The sequence below is a fragment of the Corythoichthys intestinalis genome, chromosome 13, assembly GCF_030265065.1.
Source record: "Corythoichthys intestinalis isolate RoL2023-P3 chromosome 13, ASM3026506v1, whole genome shotgun sequence".
Classification (NCBI taxonomy): Eukaryota; Metazoa; Chordata; class Actinopteri; order Syngnathiformes; family Syngnathidae; genus Corythoichthys; species Corythoichthys intestinalis.
In genome coordinates this window covers 40,210,136-40,230,830 of record NC_080407.1, presented here as the reverse complement: position 1 = coordinate 40,230,830, position 20,695 = coordinate 40,210,136, and the positions used below count along the sequence as shown (strand labels likewise).

Below are 20,695 nucleotides of genomic sequence, written 5' to 3'. Positions count from 1 at the left end.
CCTATTGATCAATGTATACCTGTCGCGTCAGTGCTCCGGATTGACTGCGGACCATCTCCGGCGTGCCGGTGTTGTTGACCTGTGGGCGCTCCCGTCAGGGGTGGCCTTTCACGCGGGGCGGCTATTTTTCGGCACAACATCGGATATTTACAACGAAGTCCGCCAAAACATTGTTACTGACTTAGCTGCTACGAACAACCTCGCTTTGACAACGGACAGCTGACATGATGAAAATTGAGTGGCAAATTAAGAGCGCTGTGCTTCAAACTAGTCCTGTTTATGAAAGTCGATTGTCATATGCTGGTGTTGTGCAGTAATGAGCAGACGTGACTGTGGCGTTTGCCAACTTTTTATGCGCACACACTAGATATCATGAAATAGCAAACTAGATGTGCTACGTCCCGTGCCATTGGCTACGTGAGCCCAGAATGATGATGGGACACGTAGTCAATATACTACATCGATGAATTATAAACCACCATGACTGAATGGAAGTTAAGAAGGCTAAATCAATCCATATTAGTGACTATAGATAATGCTGCAAATGTTGTTAATTCAGTACGTGACTCAGATGGATTCGGACCACAAGTAGGATGTCTTGTTCATGTAATAAACCTAGCTGCTAAGAGAGCAGTGTGCCCCAGTAAAGATTGTTCTCAGCACTTTTACACAAAATTTCTTCAGATCAGTAAGAAGTAAGCACATAAATATTAAGCATTAAAATGAATGTTTATGTGATGGCAATTTAATTTTTGCTCGTTAGCAAAAAAAAAAAAAAAAAAAATATATATATATATATATATATATATATATATATATATATAATTGTTTTTTTTTTTTTCAGCGCATTGAATGTATTGAATCGGATCGAAAATCGTCTCCCCCGTATCGAAAATTGTACTGAACTGTGACTTAGCTGTATCGCTGCATCCCTATGGAACACCATAGCAGAAGCTATGAGGGGAAAAGTTTTCATTTGCTTAAATGCTTAAGTTATTAAGAGCAATTTTATCTTTTTTTCTTGAAAAACACATTTTATCTTCTGTTTCTGTGCGGTATTAATATTGTTGTCTTTTACTTAAGAGGCATGGTCTATTGATTTTAGTTGTGATTTCTTAAAAAGTACTTTTTGAATTTAAGAGTAAATATTTATCGCGTTTAAATGGGTGTACTTGATCTTTTAATATATACTGTATTCTCACTGTTATTGTAAATTCGTTTTTAAAAAATGGGGGGATGCAATAATATCGCATATCGCAATAATTTATTAGATAAATTATCGCACTCTAAAATTTGTTATCGCGACAGGCCTATTACGTGGACCATTCTCGCCTGTGGGAACCTAAATCCAGGCACATTTACGTTTGCAGCCGACATTTTATTATTGGTGAGTAAACTTTAATCATTTTTTTTGCCCCAATTAGCTGCTAGAATTCAATAGACTAGGCAGTGGTTATTACCGTAACCGATAACTCGCTATGCGTTTTTTTTTTTTTTGCCGTAAACTGCTCTGATTGGTCAATCGGTATATTATTGGCCTGGTGGGAATTGGTTATTTTGCTGTGACGTGACTCAGGCACTGCATTATTGCCTCATGGCACCCAATGTAGTTCTACTACCGCGGTTCACGGCTAAATAATGCTTGGAGGCGAATTACCGGTTACGGCAGAAATAATTACTTTGAATATACTACCAATTTTCTCAGTTCTACACAGTACATAATCCACGTATTTGATAAAGGTCAACTTACTGGGTGACTTTATGAGGTAGTTGTAGATGTTTCCGGACTCCACTGCAGGGCATTCCTTTGGATTGTTTATCCAGCTATCAGCTGCGACTTTGTATGGGCATATTTGCAAGCCAATACACGCTAATTTTAAGTTGTATCGCTTCCTCGGGTCTGTCAGCAGTTACTCGTGATAATAATACGTCATGTTTAAGACGTTTTTATGAAAAAAAAAAGACAAAACACAGCTGAAATATATGAATTTCAGGCGTTTGTCTACGGATGTTTACCTGTGCGTGCCCCCTTCTCAAAATGGCGACACGCTGCTATGCGATATGACGTCACCGTGACATCACGCCGACTGCGAGAATGAAGGGGTTTTCTACCTTACTCCATGAAGTAAGGGGAAACCGACAGATTTATGATCATATTTAAGTTAATAATGACAGGTTATATGATTATTGATTTAAATTAATATTCTGGGATCTTCACGGTGATTATGTTAGCATTTTTGTAACGTTATTTTTAGGAGAAAACAACACCAATTTACGTTGGCTTAAGAATATTTTAGGGGGGCTGAAAAAAACAGCCCTGATGACGTCACTAGGATCAATGAATGATTATCTTTATGACTCAAAACGATAGACGTCCAATGCAATTAAACAGGGAGTCCCGGCCTTGAATGCTCATCTTTCAATTCAAAATCAACACCATGGGGACGGAAAAAAAATAATATTATTCCCGAATCGGCGAACCAACCTGCTAGTCTGGGAAGAACAACGTTTACTTGCATTTTGCAAGCATGTCGTCGTCGCTGAGCTTTTGCGCCACAAAGTTCCGCCTCGAACTTTGCGGCTGGCGTCCTTCTTGCACGCATTCGGAGGCACCAACTTGATGTTCAAGCGTCGACCCAGGTTGTTCTTTGTTCGCAAGCTAAGCTAACTAGGCTACGAAGCTTCAACGCACACAAAGACCACCACTTGAAGATGGACGGACCAAATCTTTCGAACTGGTTCCAGTCAAGTAGTCCTGGACCTCCTGCGTCGCGAACTGTGTGGGTTAACTTCGCACAAAAAGCAACTTGTTGCTGAGCACGTTTTTCTTAGCACGGGCAAGTGAGCCCGTGTGGCTATCAGATGTCGACGTAGCTCGCTCCGTGAGTAGCTCCGCTACTGCGCATGCGCTACTCACATCCTGTCGGTCCGCTCTGATCTTGTCACCGTTCGGCAACTAGACAGGGCACCGCATTTACTCCACCCAAGAAACGTTTTTTTTTTTTTTTTTTTTTTTTTTAAATTGAACAATTACGGAGCCCCTAAGGTGACATGGAAGAAGAAGAAAAAAAACAGAGAGGGAAAAAAAAAGTTGACGTTAAAAAAAAAAAATAGCGCCCCTAAAGGGACACGAAATATTTTTTTCTGTCAAAGCAAAAAAAAAAAAAAAAAAAAAAAAAACACGAAAGTTAAAAAAAAAAAAAAAAAGGTCAAAGCAAAAAAAAAAAAAAATGCCCCAGGAAAAAAATACGACGGAGGATTAGGGCCTACGACGGAGGATTAGGGCCAAATCAAGGAGAGAAAAAAAAAAAAAAAGAAAAAGGACGACGAGATTAAAACCGTACTGGTACTACAAGACTAAACTCATTACATAGCGTAACCGCTACGCACATTACGTACATGTACCGTAGCTGAGCGCTACGACGAAGCATCAATATAAAGCAATCTATTGATTATAATTTTATGTAGATGAGCCAAAAGATAACGTGTTTCTTTATTTATGAAGCAAATTATAAAATATAGGCTCAGGAAAAGCACAATATCACCCGAATACGCTATGACGTCACTTACGGCGTACGTAACGTTATATTGACTTGGAACAACAGCGTGCATCTCGAGAGCGGTGGTGATTCTGTACTTCTGGATTGTTTCAAAAAGACGTTTTGGTGCATTGGCATCAAATTACAATCAATATAAAGAGTCATACACGTCGTGGCTCCCAGCCAAGGTAGGGTAACTTGTTATTTTAAGTACTTGATATAATATCCGTCGTAATCACACACAAAGCTTTCACTTCATTAAGTTTTCACCGTCAATTGCAGCCAATGAGAAAATACTGTGATAGGGCCAAATGTACGTTTTATTTATATTAAAAGGTAATAGTCAAACGTACGTTTTGCTCGATGTATTTATATTAAAAGTAATAATTTATGTATCGTGAATCTTCACAATTCTTCTACATGGTGTGTCTGTATATCCATTTTTCATAGTTCTTCCCGAGCGCTTACATGTTTTGCATCTTCTCATTTTTGTCTTCCGAGTTCCCGATTTTCTTGTTTATTCAATTCCACCGATCCAAGATGGCAAAGAACTTGTTGGAAATTGTGACTTTCCTGAGACGTCGGAGTGTATCAGAGGAAACAATCAATTGGATTGAACAGCAAAAGGTATTTCTTACTTTTTTTTACCTTTTCATCAGTCAGTTCATGTCATTTGTAAATAACAATGTTTCAATATGCATTTGTTTCGACTATTTCTCCGTCTCTTGTTACTTTTCTCATCCGCCTCTCCTCATATGCACTTTCCTCTTACCATCCCCATCTTCTCACCTGCTTCTCTACCTCACTTCTCACACAGTATCTCACAAAAGTGAGTGCACCCCTCGTATTTCTGCAGTATTTAATTGTCCTTTCACGGGACAACACTGAAGATATGGCTTTTTCAAAAGGTGAAAACGAGTCGGTGTACATCTAATAATACAGTGTAAATATATTCTCTCAAAATACAGCCATTAATGTTTAAACCACTGGCAACAAAAGTGAGTACACTCAAGTGAAAAATCCCCAAATCAGTACACCTTTTTCCCTCCCCAGCGTAACGTGAATCATTAGTGTTACGTGATCTTAGGTGCAAATACTGTAGGGAGCAAGAGTGTCAAATGTGGTATTACTGCTCCTCTCTCGTTCAACATTATTGGCTGTATTCAGAGACAGATCTGCAGTTTCGTGGGATACTGTACCTTCTCTTTTCCTACAAATCTCCTCCTCCTTTCTCCTCATTACCCCCTGAGCATTATAGTTAACTAGGAGTGATGTATACTAGGGCTGAACGATATTGGAAAAAACTGACATTTAGACTCTATAGGGGTTTACGATGTATGTTGTGATATTGAAACGAAAAGAATTTTCACCAAAGAACTTGCATAGCTCTATTTGGGAAGACTTTGGTTGACTCACCTTGACAACACTGTATTCATATGATACCGTTAAATCCAGGCTAAGGTGGTTCATCTGTGAATGATGAAGATTGCTGCAAATAAAAGGAATCCAGGAGGACATGTCTCTGCACTATTGCTGCTTTTATGATGCAAAACAAAAATATACATGTCCAAAAAAATAATAATAATGAAATAAAACAATCACACGTCCTGCGATGGGACAATTGTGCTTGCGCACATTGCAATGGCGATGTTCAAACTATATATTGTGCAGGCCTAATGTATAGCCATTTTAACTAAAATTGAGAAATGAAAATCGGGAAATTTGGAACGTTCTGGAAATCAGTGGACTTAATAGTGTTATGAAATAGAGTTCTGGATGAAAGTTACGTTGTCCTTTTTTTTCTTTATTATGATGATGTGTCTGTCTTATTTTCAGATTGACAGCGAGGTCATCCTACTGATGGAAGATGCTCAACTGGCGAATTATCTCCCATCATATGGAGACAGGATTGCTCTCTTTAACTTTTGCAATCACCAACCACAGTCATCAAAGCGAAAGCAGGGACTATTTGAAAAGCTAAGTGAGAAGCTCAAACTTAGAAAGGAAAACCATACAGAGAGTGAGGAAGCAATCACCTCCAATAAAACAAAAAGACCTAAACCAAAAACAAGAAAGCTTGAAATAGGGTGGATTCACACTGAAGGCCAACTGACCTAACAAATCAGAGCAAAACAAGGCGGAGGGACAAGAAAGATCTCAATTCGAAGTGAAGAAGGTTATAGTGAGATACTAAAACAAGGAAAAGTCACTTTTCTTTCGATACTTTTCTAGTCGATATTTTGACGACAGATGTTGCTGTCTGATTCCATTCAGTTTGAAATACTCAAACTGTTCTTTTCAAAATCACTCCATGAAGGGAATACTGTATTCACATAAAGATAATCAGAAACACAATTGTTCAATACCAACATTTACAGTTTTACTACGTTAAATGTACAGTAGTCTGCTACTGCACCATATTTACATAGATGAGTTTTACTGTTACACGTACAGTATATATCACATTACGATGTTGTGTACGATGTTACAGTTAACCTTTAAAGAAGACCAGTATTACAATGCTACATGTAAACAGTATATGTAACTGTGTTACAAATCATTCTTATTATTTACAATTTACCATTATATACCATGTTATATGTATATTTATGTAACATTGGCTTGGTAATGTAACTGTTTAACAGTTAATTATGCTATTTACAGATAATGTGAATCATTGCTTAAAATTTCACTGCTTCTTTCTTGGGGACCTTGGCTGAGTGAACATTTCAAAGGGTCGCTCGCATTTGTTTGTTTTTTTTCCACAAGTTCTATTTACTTTATTTGTTCAATAAAAGGTTGTAAATACATCTACATTTTACTGTGGTACATCCATAAAGCATAGAGGAATGCCATTTCCAATATTTCCACACTTTATGTATGTTTGACTATTTCATTCCTTAATCGTGAATAGAGTTCTACTGCAGCATATGCATCTGAAGGAGCATTCCAGCCATTTTCCTCCATAAGGAGACTGCAAAGCTCAAAAACCGTCTCATCGCAGGGATATGGCCCTTTCGGGGTGCAATACTCCTTGCAAACAGCTATTTCCTTAGCATGGACAGGCTGCAGTTTTTCGTCTGCTGCATACAGCCATGCCATGCTGAACATGAGGATGGGCCGTCCTCCAGGCGTCCCATGGGCAGATCTTGGTCGTATTTGGTGTGTGTTCCAGCTCCTTACCACTTCATCCTATTCATCCTGCATGACAATTAATAAATAATTGATAACCAATCAATAGAACCACTGTAAACTTTTTTAACTGTAGTTGTGAAAAAGTAGCCTTACGTCACATTTCGTTTTGGCAGATGTTTCAAAGTATTTTTATAAATGATATTGGATTATTCCCATCAATTCGCCTGCTATATATCTCTGTGTATGTTTATTATTCCTCCTCTTTATGTCTCACTCTCTGTCTGTCCCAATCTTTGTTGATATTATTACAGTACATGGGCAATAACTTCCTTTGTTAATTTAAATAGAATAGATTACAACTATAAACATGAACTATTCCTTTTTAACCTCTGTGATGGAGGTGCAACATGTCATTTCTCGTAGTGGAAGTAACAGTATGACTTTTATTCTCGAAGTAACAGTATGACTTTTATTCTCGAAGTAACAGTGTGACTTTTAATCTCATAGTAACAATTGGAGTTCTATTCTCGTACTAATAGGGTGACATTTTTCTCGTACTGTTACTTCAAGAATAAAAGTCATATTATTTCGTTGTCCTAATGCTACTTACCTTACGTCGCTTTTACACTGTTTTGTATTGAAAGCGTCTTGTGTTTTTGAATCGGATCTACAAATAAGGAAAAGGAAATCCTTCATATTTTGGCTCATCTACATCATTATTTACAGGCTATCAACACTTTGTCGTAGCTCCCTGTAAGTAGCATTAGCCCAACGAAATAATACGACTTTTATTCTTGAAGTAACAGTACAAGAAAAATGTCACCCTATTAGTACGAGAATAGAACTCCAATTGTTACTTCGAGATTAAAAGTCACACTGTTACTTCGAGAATAAAAGTCACACTGTTACTTCGAGAATAAAAGTCATACTATTACTTCGAGAATAAAAGTCATACTGTTACTTCCACTACGAGAAATGACATGTTGCACCTCCATCACAGAGGTTAAAAAGGAATAGTTCATGTTTATAGTTGTAATCTATTCTATTTCAATAAACAAAGGAAGTTATTGCCCATGTACTGTAATAATATCAACAAAGATTGGGACAGACAGAGAGTGAGACATAAAGAGGAGGAATAATAAACATACACAGAGATATATAGCAGGCGAATTGATGGGAATAATCCAATATCATTTGTAAAAATACTTTGAAACATCTGCCAAAACGAAATGTGACGTAAGGCTTTTCACAACTACAGTTAAAAAACCACTATCTTTTTTTAAAGTTTACAGTGGTTCTATTGATTGGTTATCAATTGTTCATTAATTGTCATGCAGGATGAATAGGATGAAGTGGTAAGGAGCTGGAACACACACCAAATACGACCAAGATCTGCCCATGGGACGCCTGGAGGACGGCCCATCCTCATGTTCAGCATGGCATGGCTGTATGCAGCAGACGACAAACTGCAGCCTGTCCATGCTAAGGAAATAGCTGTTTGCAAGGAGTATTGCACCCCGAAAGGGCCATATCCCTGCGATGAGACGGTTTTTGAGCTTTGCAGTCTCCTTATGGAGGAAAATGGCTGGAATGCTCCTTCAGATGCATATGCTGCAGTAGAACTCTATTCACGATTAAGGAATGAAATAGTCAAACATACATAAAGTGTGGAAATATTGGAAATGGCATTCCTCTATGCTTTATGGATGTACCACAGTAAAATGTAGATGTATTTACAACCTTTTATTGAACAAATAAAGTAAATAGAACTTGTGGAAAAAAACAAACAAATGCGAGCGACCCTTTGAAATGTTCACTCAGCCAAGGTCCCCAAGAAAGAAGCAGTGAAATTTTAAGCAATGATTCACATTATCTGTAAATAGCATAATTAACTGTTAAACAGTTACATTACCAAGCCAATGTTACATAAATATACATATAACATGGTATATAATGGTAAATTGTAAATAATAAGAATGATTTGTAACACAGTTACATATACTGTTTACATGTAGCATTGTAATACTGGTCTTCTTTAAAGATTCACTGTAACATCGTACACAACATCGTAATGTGATATATACGTGTAACAGTAAAACTGTCATCTCTGTAAATATGGTGCAGTAGCAGACTACTGTACATTTAACGTAGTAAAACTGTAAACGTTGGTATTGAACAATTGTGTTTCTGATTATCTTTATGTGAATACAGTATTCCCTTCATGGAGTGATTTTAAAAAGAACAGTTTGAGTATTTAAAACTGAATGGAATCAGACAGCAACATTCGTCGTCAAAATATCGACTAGAAAAGTATCGAAAGAAAAGTGACTTTTCCTTGTTTTAGTATCTCACTATAACCTTCTTCACTTCGAATTGAGATCTTTCTTGTCCCTCCGCCTTGTTTTGCTCTGATTTGTTTGGTCAGTTGGCCTTCAGTGTGAATCCACCCTATTTCAAGCTTTCTTGTTTTTGGTTTAGGTCTTTTTGTTTTATTGGAGGTGGTTGCTTCCTCACTCTCTGTATGGTTTTCCTTTCTAAGTTTGAGCTTCTCACTTAGCTTTTCAAACAGTCCCTGCTTTCGCTTTGATGACTGTGGTTGGTGATTGCAAAAGTTAAAGAGAGCAATCCTGTCTCCATATGATGGGAGATAATTCGCCAGTTGAGCATCTTCCATCAGTAGGATGACCTCGCTGTCAATCTGAAAATAAGACAGACACATCATCATAACAAAGAAAAAAAAGGACAACGTAACTTTCATCCAGAACTCCATTTCATAACACTATTAAGTCCACTGATATCCAGAACGTTCCAAATTTCCCGATTTTCATTTCTCAATTTTAGTTAAAATGGCTATACGTTAGGCCTGCACAATATATCGTTTGAACATCGCCATTGCAATGTGCGCAAGCGCAATTGTCCCATCGCAGGACGTGTGATTGTTTTATTTCATTATTATTATTTTTTTAGCCATGTATATTTTTGTTTTGCATCATAAAAGCAGCAATAGTGCAGAGACATGTCCTCCTGGATTCCTTTTATTTGCAGCAATCTTCATCATTCACAGATGAACCACCTTAGCCTGGATTTAACGGTATCATATGAATACAGTGTTGTCATGGTGAGTCAACCAAAGTCTTCCCAAATAGAGCTATGCAAGTTCTTTGGTGAAAATTCTTTTCGTTTCAATATCACAACATACATCGTAAACCCCTATAGAGTCGAAATGTCAGTTTTTTCCAATATCGTTCAGCCCTAGTATACATCACTCCTAGGTAACAATAATGCTCAGGGGGTAATGAGGAGAAATGAGGAGGAGATTTGTAGGAAAAGAGAAGGTACAGTATCCCACGAAACTGAAGATCTGTCTCTGAATACAGCCATTAATGTTGAACCAGAGAGGAGCAGTAATACCACATTTAACACTATTGCTCCCTACAGTATTTTCACCTAAGATCACGTAACACTAATGATTCACGTTACGCTGGGGAGGGAAAAGGGCGTACTGATTTGGGGATTTTTCACTTAGGGTGTACTCACTTTTGTTGCCAGTGGTTTAAACATTAATGAATGTATTTTGAGAGAATACATTTACACTGTATTATTAGATGTACACCGACTCGTTTTCACCTTTTGAAAAAGCCATATCTTCAGTGTTGTCCCGTGAAAGGACAATTAAATACTGCAGAAATACGAGGGGTGCACTCACTTTTGCGAGATACTGTGTGAGAAGTGAAGTAGAGAAGCAGGTGAGAAGATGGGGATGGTAAGAGGAAAGTGCATAGGAGGAGAGGCGGATGAGAAAAGTAACAAGTGACGGAGAAATAGTCGAAACAAATGCATATTGAAACATTGTTATTTACAAATGACATGAACTGACTGATGAAAAGGTACAAAAAAAAGTAAGAAATACCTTTTGCTGTTCAATCCAATTGATTGTTTCCTCTGATACACTCCGACGTCTCAGGAAAGTCACAATTTCCAACAAGTTCTTTGCCATCTTGGATCGGTGGAATTGAATAAACAAGAAAATCGGGAACTCGGAAGACAAAAATGAGAAGATGCAAAACATGTAAGCGCTCGGGAAGAACTATGAAAAATGGATATACAGACACACCATGTAGAAGAATTGTGAAGATTCACGATACATAAATTATTACTTTTAATATAAATACATCGAGCAAAACGTACGTTTGAGTATTACCTTTTAATATAAATAAAACGTACATTTGGCCCTATCACAGTATTTTCTCATTGGCTGCAATTGACGGTGAAAACTTAATGAAGTGAAAGCTTTGTGTGTGATTACGACGGATATTATATCAAGTACTTAAAATAACAAGTTACCCTACCTTGGCTGGGAGCCACGACGTGTATGACTCTTTATATTGATTGTAATTTGATGCCAATGCACCAAAACGTCTTTTTGAAACAATCCAGAAGTACAGAATCACCACCGCTCTCGAGATGCACGCTGTTGTTCCAAGTCAATATAACGTTACGTACGCCGTAAGTGACGTCATAGCGTATTCGGGTGATATTGTGCTTTTCCTGAGCCTATATTTTATAATTTGCTTCATAAATAAAGAAACACATTATCTTTTGGCTCATCTACATAAAATTATAATCAATAGATTGCTTTATATTAATGCTTCGTCGTAGCGCTCAGCTACGGTACATGTACGTAATGTGCGTAGCGGTTACGCTATGTAATGAGTTTAGTCTTGTAGTACCAGTACGGTTTTAATCTCGTCGTCCTTTTTCTTTTTTTTTTTTTCTCTCCTTGATTTGGCCCTAATCCTCCGTCGTACTTTTTTACTTTCGGGTCTTTTTTTTTTCTGGGGCTTTTTTTTTTTTTTTTGCTTCGACTTTTTTTTTTTTGCTTTGACAGAAAAAAATATTTCGTGTCCCTTTAGGGGCGCTATATATATTTTTTTTACGTCAACATTTTTTTTTCCTCTTTTTTTTTTTTCTTCTTCCATGTCACCTTAGGGGCTCCGTAAACAATAAACATACATACATATAAACATATATATCAAACAACATTCATTCAGAATATCAGTTCACCTAGAAAAAAATCCTTATCAACAATATTTCCTCTCACATCCTAAGACACAAAAATAAATTATACAAAACAACAAACAAACAAAAAAAAACATGTTATATAACAAACAATTTCGTATATGATTCTAGCACAGTCTTGCATTTTGTATTCTTTATCATATTAAGTGATGTGAAATACGATTTAATTTCAACCAAAAATAATTTAAAATTTGGATTTACGTTTTGAAATTTAGATTTATGAATATGATATTTCCCCAACAATATTTAAAGATTCAAAATTGTGTATATATTTTTATCTTTGGATTCAAATATGGTAATAATTGTTTTTCCTTTCAATCCAACCTTTTGTCTAGTATGCAATAAAAAAAAAAAAAAAAAAATATATATATATATATATATATATATATATATATATATATAATCCTCCTTCACACCCATCACTGTCTACACGGTGTAGCCCCCACCTACCTCACCGAACTCCTCACACAAAATGCCTTAGCCAGAACCCAGTCAGGCCAACTGCACCGTCTACTCCCGCCCAGGACTCGGCTCAAGACCATGGGCGATAGGGCCTTTGCAGCTGCTGCTCCACGTCTATGGAACGCCCTCCCAGACCACCTCAGAGCCCCGCAGACAGTGGATGCCTTTAAAAAAGGACTAAAAACCTACCTTTTTTAAAAAAGCTTACACTGGCTAATTTTATCCATTTTATTTTATCTGATTTCTATCTGATTTTATCTATGTTTCTGTCTATTTTTGCTTTTACTTTTATTCTTAGTCTTTTTTATTTTCATTACATGGTAATGTGCACTTTGAGATTTGTTTTTCAAATGTAAAGTGCGTTATAAATAAAATGTATTATTATTATTATATATAGTTTTGAAGATCATTCCAAAACTTTGCACTAATGGGGCAACCATAAAACAAATGAGGTATATTTTCAGGCTCAATCTTGCAAAATGTGCATTTGTTGTCAACATCCTTAAAACGGGACAAGTACACATTAGTTGGGTATATTTTATGCAAAATCTTTAAATGTAATTCCCTTACTTTGTTAGAAACAAAAAGTTTAAAAGGAACAAGCCATGCCTCTCTCCATTTAATACGATCAAACTGCGCATTCCAGAAGAATTTCCCGCGAGGGACAATTTTTCTATTTCTATAAAAAGATTCCCTTATATGTTTGTTTGTACATTTTTTGCTCAAAAGATCTATACCATTTAAGTAGAGGATATTCACATTCACAGGTTGCTCATTCTGACCTTTATAATCTTTCAGTAGTTCTAATATTCCACTGGGGATGGAGTTAATTACAGAATGAAATTCTTTAAATTTAATGGGAAATCCTTTTTGTATGAGAAATTCGTCATATGAAAGAGGCTGTCCATTACCTTAAAATAAATCTTTCAAGTATATAATGTTCTTATCAATCCAATGTTGCATGTAGAGTGATTTGTTCCGTCTTGTTACATACTCGTTATTCCAAATAATAGATTTGTGTGAGGAAAAGTTATGGGAGTGACATAACTTCCAAGACAACAAGGCTTGTTGATAAAAAACTGACATTTTAACCGGAAGTTTCAAAACTTTGTAATTGCATGATAACAGAAATTGAAGACCTCCAACATTGTTAAATATATTATTTGGAATGAAATACCAAATAGAGTTTGGTGCTTTTAGACATTCTTTTAACCATTTGATTTTAAAAGTATAATTCAAGTCCGTAAAATCCAGCAATTCAAAACCACCTTCAGTCCTTGAACCAGAAAGCAAAGTCCTTTTCAGATGATGGTGCTTATTCTTCCAAACAAAGTTAACCAGCATTTTATTAATGACTTTGCAAGTAGAATCAAAGACTTCCAAGGAGAGTGTTGGATAGACAAATCTGGAAACACCTTCAGCTTTAGTCAGAAGAACCTTTCCATAAATAGATAAATCCCTTTGAAGCCACATATTGAATATTGTTTTAGTTTTTTGCATTCTATGGGAGAAATTAAGTTGTTGACGCTCCTTAGCATTCTTACATATATGAATCCCAAGGTATTGAACACATTCCTTAACAGGCATGTCATACAAAGTTTTCACGGCAGTTTGGTACAAACATAAGATTTCACACTTAGACTTATTGAGTTTCAATCCTGAGGCAAGTGAAAACTCATCTATTTGAGAAATAGCATATTCAATCTGTTGTTTATCTTTTAGAAATAATCCAGTGTCGTCAGCTAGTTGAGTTAATTTTATCTCCTTGCCAAAGATGGTTAATCCTTTAATAGAGGGATTATGTAAAATACTTAATGAAATTAATTCCACCACAATCAGAAATAAAAAAGGGGAAATTGGACGTCCCTGTCTTACAGATCTGAAAACAGGCAATCTCCTAGTCGTGGCTGGATATAACATAACACAACTATTGATACCTGTGTAAAACATTTCGATAATTGACACAAATTTTTCACCAAAACCAAATGTTCGAAGAGCTTGGAATAAAAAGTAATGTTCAACTGTATCGAAGGCTTTATAAAAATTAAGAAATACCATAAGTGAATCAGTTTCTATATTTTCCGAGTATTCCAACAAATCTTAAACAGGTCTCACATTTGAGCTGATATGTCGTTGAGCCATGAATCCAGTTTGGTTTTCACTTATAATCTCTTTAAGACCATTTTTCAACCTTTTAGCATATATTGAGGACAGAATCTTATAATTCACGTTTAACAGTGTAATTAGTCTCCAATTTTCTACCAATAAGTGATCCTTGTCAGGTTTAGGCAGTAATGTTATTATGCCTTGTTTCATACTTGTGGAAATTTCCTTTTTAACCAAACATTCCCTGAACACTCCAAATAAATGATCTCCAATCGTATCACAAAAGAAAATATAGAATTCTGCCGATAAACCATCCGAACCCGACGTCACCCCTTTTTCATAGTGTGAGTGATCTTGTAAACTTCGTTTTTGGTTAAGTGTTGTTCACAGCTTTGTTTAAAGTGTTCTGAAATATTAAAAGTAAATAGTTTAACAGTCTTAATGAATATATCGCAAACGTGAACATTACGTTTCGATTTATATATATCGGAATAAAATGATTCAACATATTTTGAGATTACCCCATGATCAGTGATTACCGCGTCATTAATCTTGAGAGTTGAAATATTATTTCTTTTCCTATTTCTTTTCTCTAGAGCAAAAAAAGTATCCTTAATTTTTTTCACCTGACTCTAGCCATTTAGCTCTTGACCTTATAAAGGCTCCCTTAGCCAGATTAATATATGCAGTGTCAACTCCTTCTTTGATTTTTTTTTAATTAGATTACTTCATCATCAGTTAGATTTTCCTTTCTCATCAAAAAATGTTATTCTGACATCATTTGTGTTTCTTTGACGCAATTATCTATTTTAATTTCCTTACTACGTTTTATTGCATTTTCTCTTATTTTAAATTGGAAAAATTCCCATTTCTGCACTGACTTCATCTCCTTTTTCCCAAGTATCTGTTTCGCTCTTAGCTTTTCCATATCACAAAAATGATTAGTCTTTAAACAAGTCATTATTTAGTTTGAGAAACCCTCTTCAACTGCTGTTCTGTAGTACTGATCCAACTAAATGGATTGAAATCAATCTGTGATCAGATAAAGGAGCTAGATCATGAGAAGATTCAGAAACACATTGTATACCTGATGGTGAAATAAGCCATAAATCACTTCTTGACTGTAAAGACCTTTTAGTATTACTCCATGTGAATTCCCTTTTGTCAGGGTTCAAAAAACGCCATACATCGATAACTGAAAGTCTTTCACTGATAAATGCTGTGCTCTTAAATCTGGAATGCTGAGTAGTTCTTACTGGTATTCTATCTATAAGATCATTTGGCGCATCATTATAATCTCCCCCAAGAATTAAATGTGCTTCATCATATTTTTCTTTAAGGAGTTTCAGTCTTTCAGTCAATTGTGAAGTTTTTGCTTGAGCAGTGTTATACAAGTACAGATTGCAAAGTATAAAAAAGGTGTTATCCAATTTAACCACCAAAACCATCCACCTGCCATCATCAGAGCAGAAAGATTCAATCATTATTATACCTTTAAAGTTATTTAAAAGAATAGCTACCCTTGCTGATCGTTGAGTTGCATGACAAAAATAACATTGGTCACCCCATTGTGCTTCCCAAAATTTCACATCACTTTCACACGAATGTGTCTGTTGAAAAAAAAACAACAAGTCTGCATGTTTACGTTTACAGAACATGTAAACAGCTTTTGTCTTGGTATTATCTCGGATACCTCTAACATTAAATGATATTATTTTCAAAGATCTAAAAAGTATGTCCGTCATAATAAACAACAACAAAAATGACAAAAAAATATATAAATATATATTATAAGTGAAAACTGGTTGTCTGTTAAGAACTTGGCGAACTAGAATTATAGAAAAAACACTTCGGAAACTAGATACCCTTTCTAAGAAAAACTCTAAATTTCCCCAGAAGTACCTACCAAATATCACAACACTAATTCTTTGGACTCCTCTGAATTTTTACATCGTGTATTATGTTATTCACGAAACAAATAATCTTTTTCTTTTTCCCCCCCCAAAATGAGAGTGAACTGTGAAATAACAACCCTATATACAGTATCTTTGGTGTACAGTAATATCAAACTTGCCTATGAGGTATCATAAATCAGAAATGTAAACAAACTAAATTGACCTCAGTTTAGTCCTAATTTAGTATCAAACCATTAATCCTTCGCTGTGTGTCTCACTCCGTCAATAATGCCCACCGGACCCATCCATCTGGTCTTCTTTCCTTCCTCCCTCGCTTGCTTGATGAGCGGCCAAAGTTTTTTCCTGGACTGTCTCTCCTTGTAGGTGAGATCTTCTGTACTTCGGCGTCGAACGCGGCTTTCCAAACCTTGAGGGCTAAGCCCCCCCCCCCCCCCCCCTGTTGTTGTGACGCCCCTGGATAAAAAAAAAAAGCCCCCCCCCCCAAAAAAAAAAAAAAAAAAAACATGCGTGTTTGGACTGTGCGAGCGCCGAAAAAACGCGCTTTCAAAAAAAAATTTGCATTAAATGATCATTGTGAAATGAGGCCAATCAAAAGTAGCGTTCATGTTTCACGTGGGACGATGATAAGTACGCTTAAAAATATAATAATAATAATAAAGCGGTGTCGTATACGTGTACGTCATGCGTCATGACGTAGAGGATGTTCGTGGCTGAAGTTGCCCGTCCGATTGGTTTGGAAAGGTGGTGCTTTGAAGACAATCCACTTTTCATCTCTCCTTAGCCTCAGGACGTATTGTCATTATGTAATTGACTGAAAGGTGGCAGATATTTTCGGACACGCCAAGAATCCGTTCAATCTCGCTTCTGCCTTGAGTCGTTTGGGTGCACATTGAAACTTCGAGGCCTGCTGAGGTTAGCCTAGCCTAGCCTAGTTTAGCCGCTAACAAAGAGAACAGACACCGCGCCTGGGTTCAACACGTCGCCTAGCAAACAAACATCAAGTCCCAAAATGTCTGGTGAGTTGACTTTTCACTCAGTTGTCTCGCAACTACCATCGTTACTATTCGAATGTTTAAAAACGCAAAATGTATGACTAGAACTGCCACGCAGCACCCCATTTGTGATTTTTATTCTATCTTTACTGTTTTTCTTTTTGATCGTCTCTTACTCATTTTAATGTGATATAGTGTAAATTATTATCATGTAAAAATTCGACATATTCACTAAACGAAAATGGAGAAACGACTTTTGAGTAACGTCCGATAGTAGTTGCTGGACACATCTCTAAAAATACATTTACAAAGACTAAGAATAGCAATCTATAGTTTATCCAATTTAAAATACAGTACTGAATAGATGGCATACAACGCAATTATTACAAAGAAGGGTTTTCCCAATCCAATCGGTTGTTGTCGCCTACGTCATCACGACCACCTGAGCCGCCATCTTTCGTGTATCTCAGTGACCTGGACTACATCCGCCGAGTACAATCAAGTCACAACAAAATACAAAAAAATCCATAACAGCTAAGTTTGAAAGGCCGCAACGGTTAGCATAGTAAATGGTACCTTTCACGTATAACAGTACAAACTACACAACAGTTGGGCAAAGGTTTGTAAGGGCACCGCATACATAAACAATCTTATCCAACAATGTGCAATCTTCGCCGTCACATGGCAGAACCAAGTTAATAGGTATAGTTCCTGTTAGGATCTTATACTTCTGGCAAAGATGACCAATTACCCGTTCAACATGGATCCTCAAATGTGCTATCTTCCTAGTCTCCTCCACATCTCTACCAGCTAACTGACAGCGACCTTTTGTGAACGCAGGGAGTTTGACCTCTGCGCATAACATACCCACGTGTTCTTGAATATCAAAGCCTCTTTCAGCCAAGACAATGTCCCCAGGCAAAAGGTTATTAAGAAAAGCACTGTTCAAGGTGATATGTTTGTCACTTGTGCGACCACCCCAACCTTTTGACATGAAACAAATTCCCCCCTTTGGTGTGATTCCAATTAGGTATTTCATGGTGTAGTTATGCTTGTAACTAGAAAACATTTGCGCACGGGCCTTAAGATTTGATGGTTTCTCTGTAAAAATGTCAAACGTGGGTTGAACACGTGTGTCCCAGGCGTAAGGATGGTGCCCAGTCAGGGTCTGCCTCATTTATTTCATATGCTGGTTTTCCTGCCATTACAAAAGCTGTGTCAGTCATACAACAGGTTAACATTAGTTACTTAAAATGGATTTTAAAGCTTTATAGTGTGTCTAAACTGGTGGGAACTGCCTTCATACGGCACTGACGTGTATGCAACATTTAAAATTTTTTTTTTTTTAAGTTTAACTGATCATTAGGCATAACACACAAGCAGAAGATTCTTCTGGTGATTTAGTAGATCTGTAGTCTCCTCCACAGAGTGCTTGGTCAAGCATATCAGTAGCCTAAGCGGGAGGTAAATATAGCATTTTTTTCTAACACATCTCCCATACTTTTAATCATTCATGGTGTGCTGTTACAGCTTCATTACTAGCCTTACTTTGTTACCTTTGAATTATTTTTGGGTTACTAGTAACATACGGTGAACGCCTGTGGCTTATGCACAGTTAGCCAGTAGGGCTACAATTAGCCTCTCTTACACACTAGCGTGGTTAGCCAAAGTAAACAACACAACCACACGCCATAAGCGTTTAAATGCAGTCAGTATCAGCATCCGAAGAACATTAACACTTCCAGTTACTTGCCTTTATGGAAATGTAGGGAACAGACCGACATGCTTTCAGTTGATGAATGAAAAGCGATGGCCTTTCTTCTCACCGCTGCAACCATTCGAAGCCTCTTGGTCAACTTATCTGAGTTCAATATTTTCTCTTCCAGGCGGTAATGCTAAAAAAAGAAACCTACCCCATCCTTTTTGCATTCGTTTCTATCATGGGACCTAGAATGGCAGTCTTTCACACAACACGAGTGTACCATTTTCACCAATTACCACGCAGAATGGATGCCTAGCAAAGGATCACGTCGCGGGCTTGTTGTTGTTGTGTAATACACGAAAACCCACAATGCATTGCGCCAGAAACGTCACGAGACAAGAACCGATAAATGCCCCATTCTCCAGATACATATTTGCATACTGTTTGGCAGTGTGAACCTGTACGACCGCTCTGGCTGTGGGTAACGAATAAACACTCATCCCTTTCGAACTGCAGGATTCAATTGACTTCAAACCTTTGCCTGTTTGGCACGTAATCAAGCCCGTCTGATTCTGGCGTCTTTAACGATAGCTAAAAACAAAAACAATATTGCTAAATTGAAAAAATGAACAAAATATTAACACGAACCAATGGCTAAATTTAGTCATGGAACATATAACATGAGCAAATATCTGTAAACAAATTGTGCAACTACGAAAAACAATGGTCAACATTAGCTGAAATGCTTGAGCTAGAAAATTGATTTTCTTGCATGTGAAGTAGGGGTGTGACAAAATATCGAAATGGTGATATATCGTGATACTTTATATCCCAAAAGGTTATCATTATGCAAGAATTCGTATATCGTTGAGGCGCTTACAGGTCACTTTGGCTAGGTTCACACCACAGATCTTAAAGTGCGTATGAATTCAATTCAATTCAATTTTATTTGTATAGCCCTCAATCACAACAGATGTCTCAAAGGGCTTTACAGAGGCAATATTATACACAATTAGAAATGAAGCAACAAAGATGAATAGATACAGTTCAAGTCCTGGGTATCCCCTATCCTTAAGACCCTCCATGCCGGCAAGGAAAAACTCCAAAAACTCCAGAGTCATGACACCATAAAAAAGTCTTAAATAGCATTATTATGTGAATTAAAATCATATTTTGAGACGATTCGACTACATATCACAATTTGGCAAAGCGCAGATGACGAGAAATTTGTCTTTTAATCTGCCGTTCAGCCCATCCTGTCAATATAGTGCTCTACCGTCCCGAGCTGGATGATGACGTTGGGAAGGTCACAATTTCTGCAGATTTTAGGGTTTCCCCTAGGATTTTTTTGAAGCTGCATCGGAGTCTGACCGTCTCACCATGCCGTGCCACGGCAAAATTGCGTCATATCATGACAATTTTTTTTTTTTCCACATTTTGTTTCCCAGGAGGAACCATAAGAAAGATCTATTTCAAAAATATCATGAGCCAGGCTAAGGCCGTAGCTCTCAGCTCATCAAAACTGCCGACTTCTTAATAGGGATGTCCCGATCCAGGTTTTTGCACTTCCGATCCAATACCGATATTGTTTTGCACTTCCGATCCGATACCTATACTGGCCGATACCGGCCTATCTGAGCATGTATTAAAGTTATTTAGCCTCCTTACTTAGTTGTGAGACTCATTTTGAAAAGGGTTTTAGTACTCTTGATAACAACTAGCCAGCTGAATTAGGTGAGTTTGAATAACACACAACGGTTGGTA

General features: G+C 37.0%; 2 protein-coding genes across 5 annotated transcripts in view; one reads left to right on the top strand and one right to left on the bottom strand.

Annotated features, from left to right (window-relative positions):
• The window catches only part of LOC130928951 (gastrula zinc finger protein XlCGF57.1-like), a 107,554-nt gene that overhangs the window by 17,014 nt on the left and 69,845 nt on the right, over window positions 1–20,695 (bottom strand). Inside the window, exon 1 of one of the 3 annotated variants that reach the window (XM_057855796.1) lies at window positions 2,918–2,979. The exons of 1 other annotated variant lie outside the window; for it this stretch is intronic. Coding sequence is in view for 1 of the 2 variants with exons in the window: in XM_057855795.1 (XP_057711778.1) it covers window positions 2,486–2,603 (118 nt within the window). In the remaining variant the exon portion in view is untranslated. Of the gene's footprint in view, window positions 1–2,485; window positions 2,870–2,917; window positions 2,980–20,695 lie in introns of those variants that run through there. One more of the 3 variants, XM_057855795.1, reaches the window with a different exon arrangement.
• The window catches only part of LOC130928938 (oocyte zinc finger protein XlCOF6-like), a 31,673-nt gene continuing 27,909 nt past the window's right edge, over window positions 16,932–20,695 (top strand). The window contains exon 1 of one of the 2 annotated variants that reach the window (XM_057855767.1): window positions 16,932–17,253. In XM_057855767.1, coding sequence (XP_057711750.1) covers window positions 17,247–17,253 — 7 coding nt within the window. In that variant the 5' untranslated portion in view covers window positions 16,932–17,246. Of the gene's footprint in view, window positions 17,254–18,033; window positions 18,180–20,695 lie in introns of those variants that run through there. The other variant, XM_057855768.1, reaches the window with a different exon arrangement.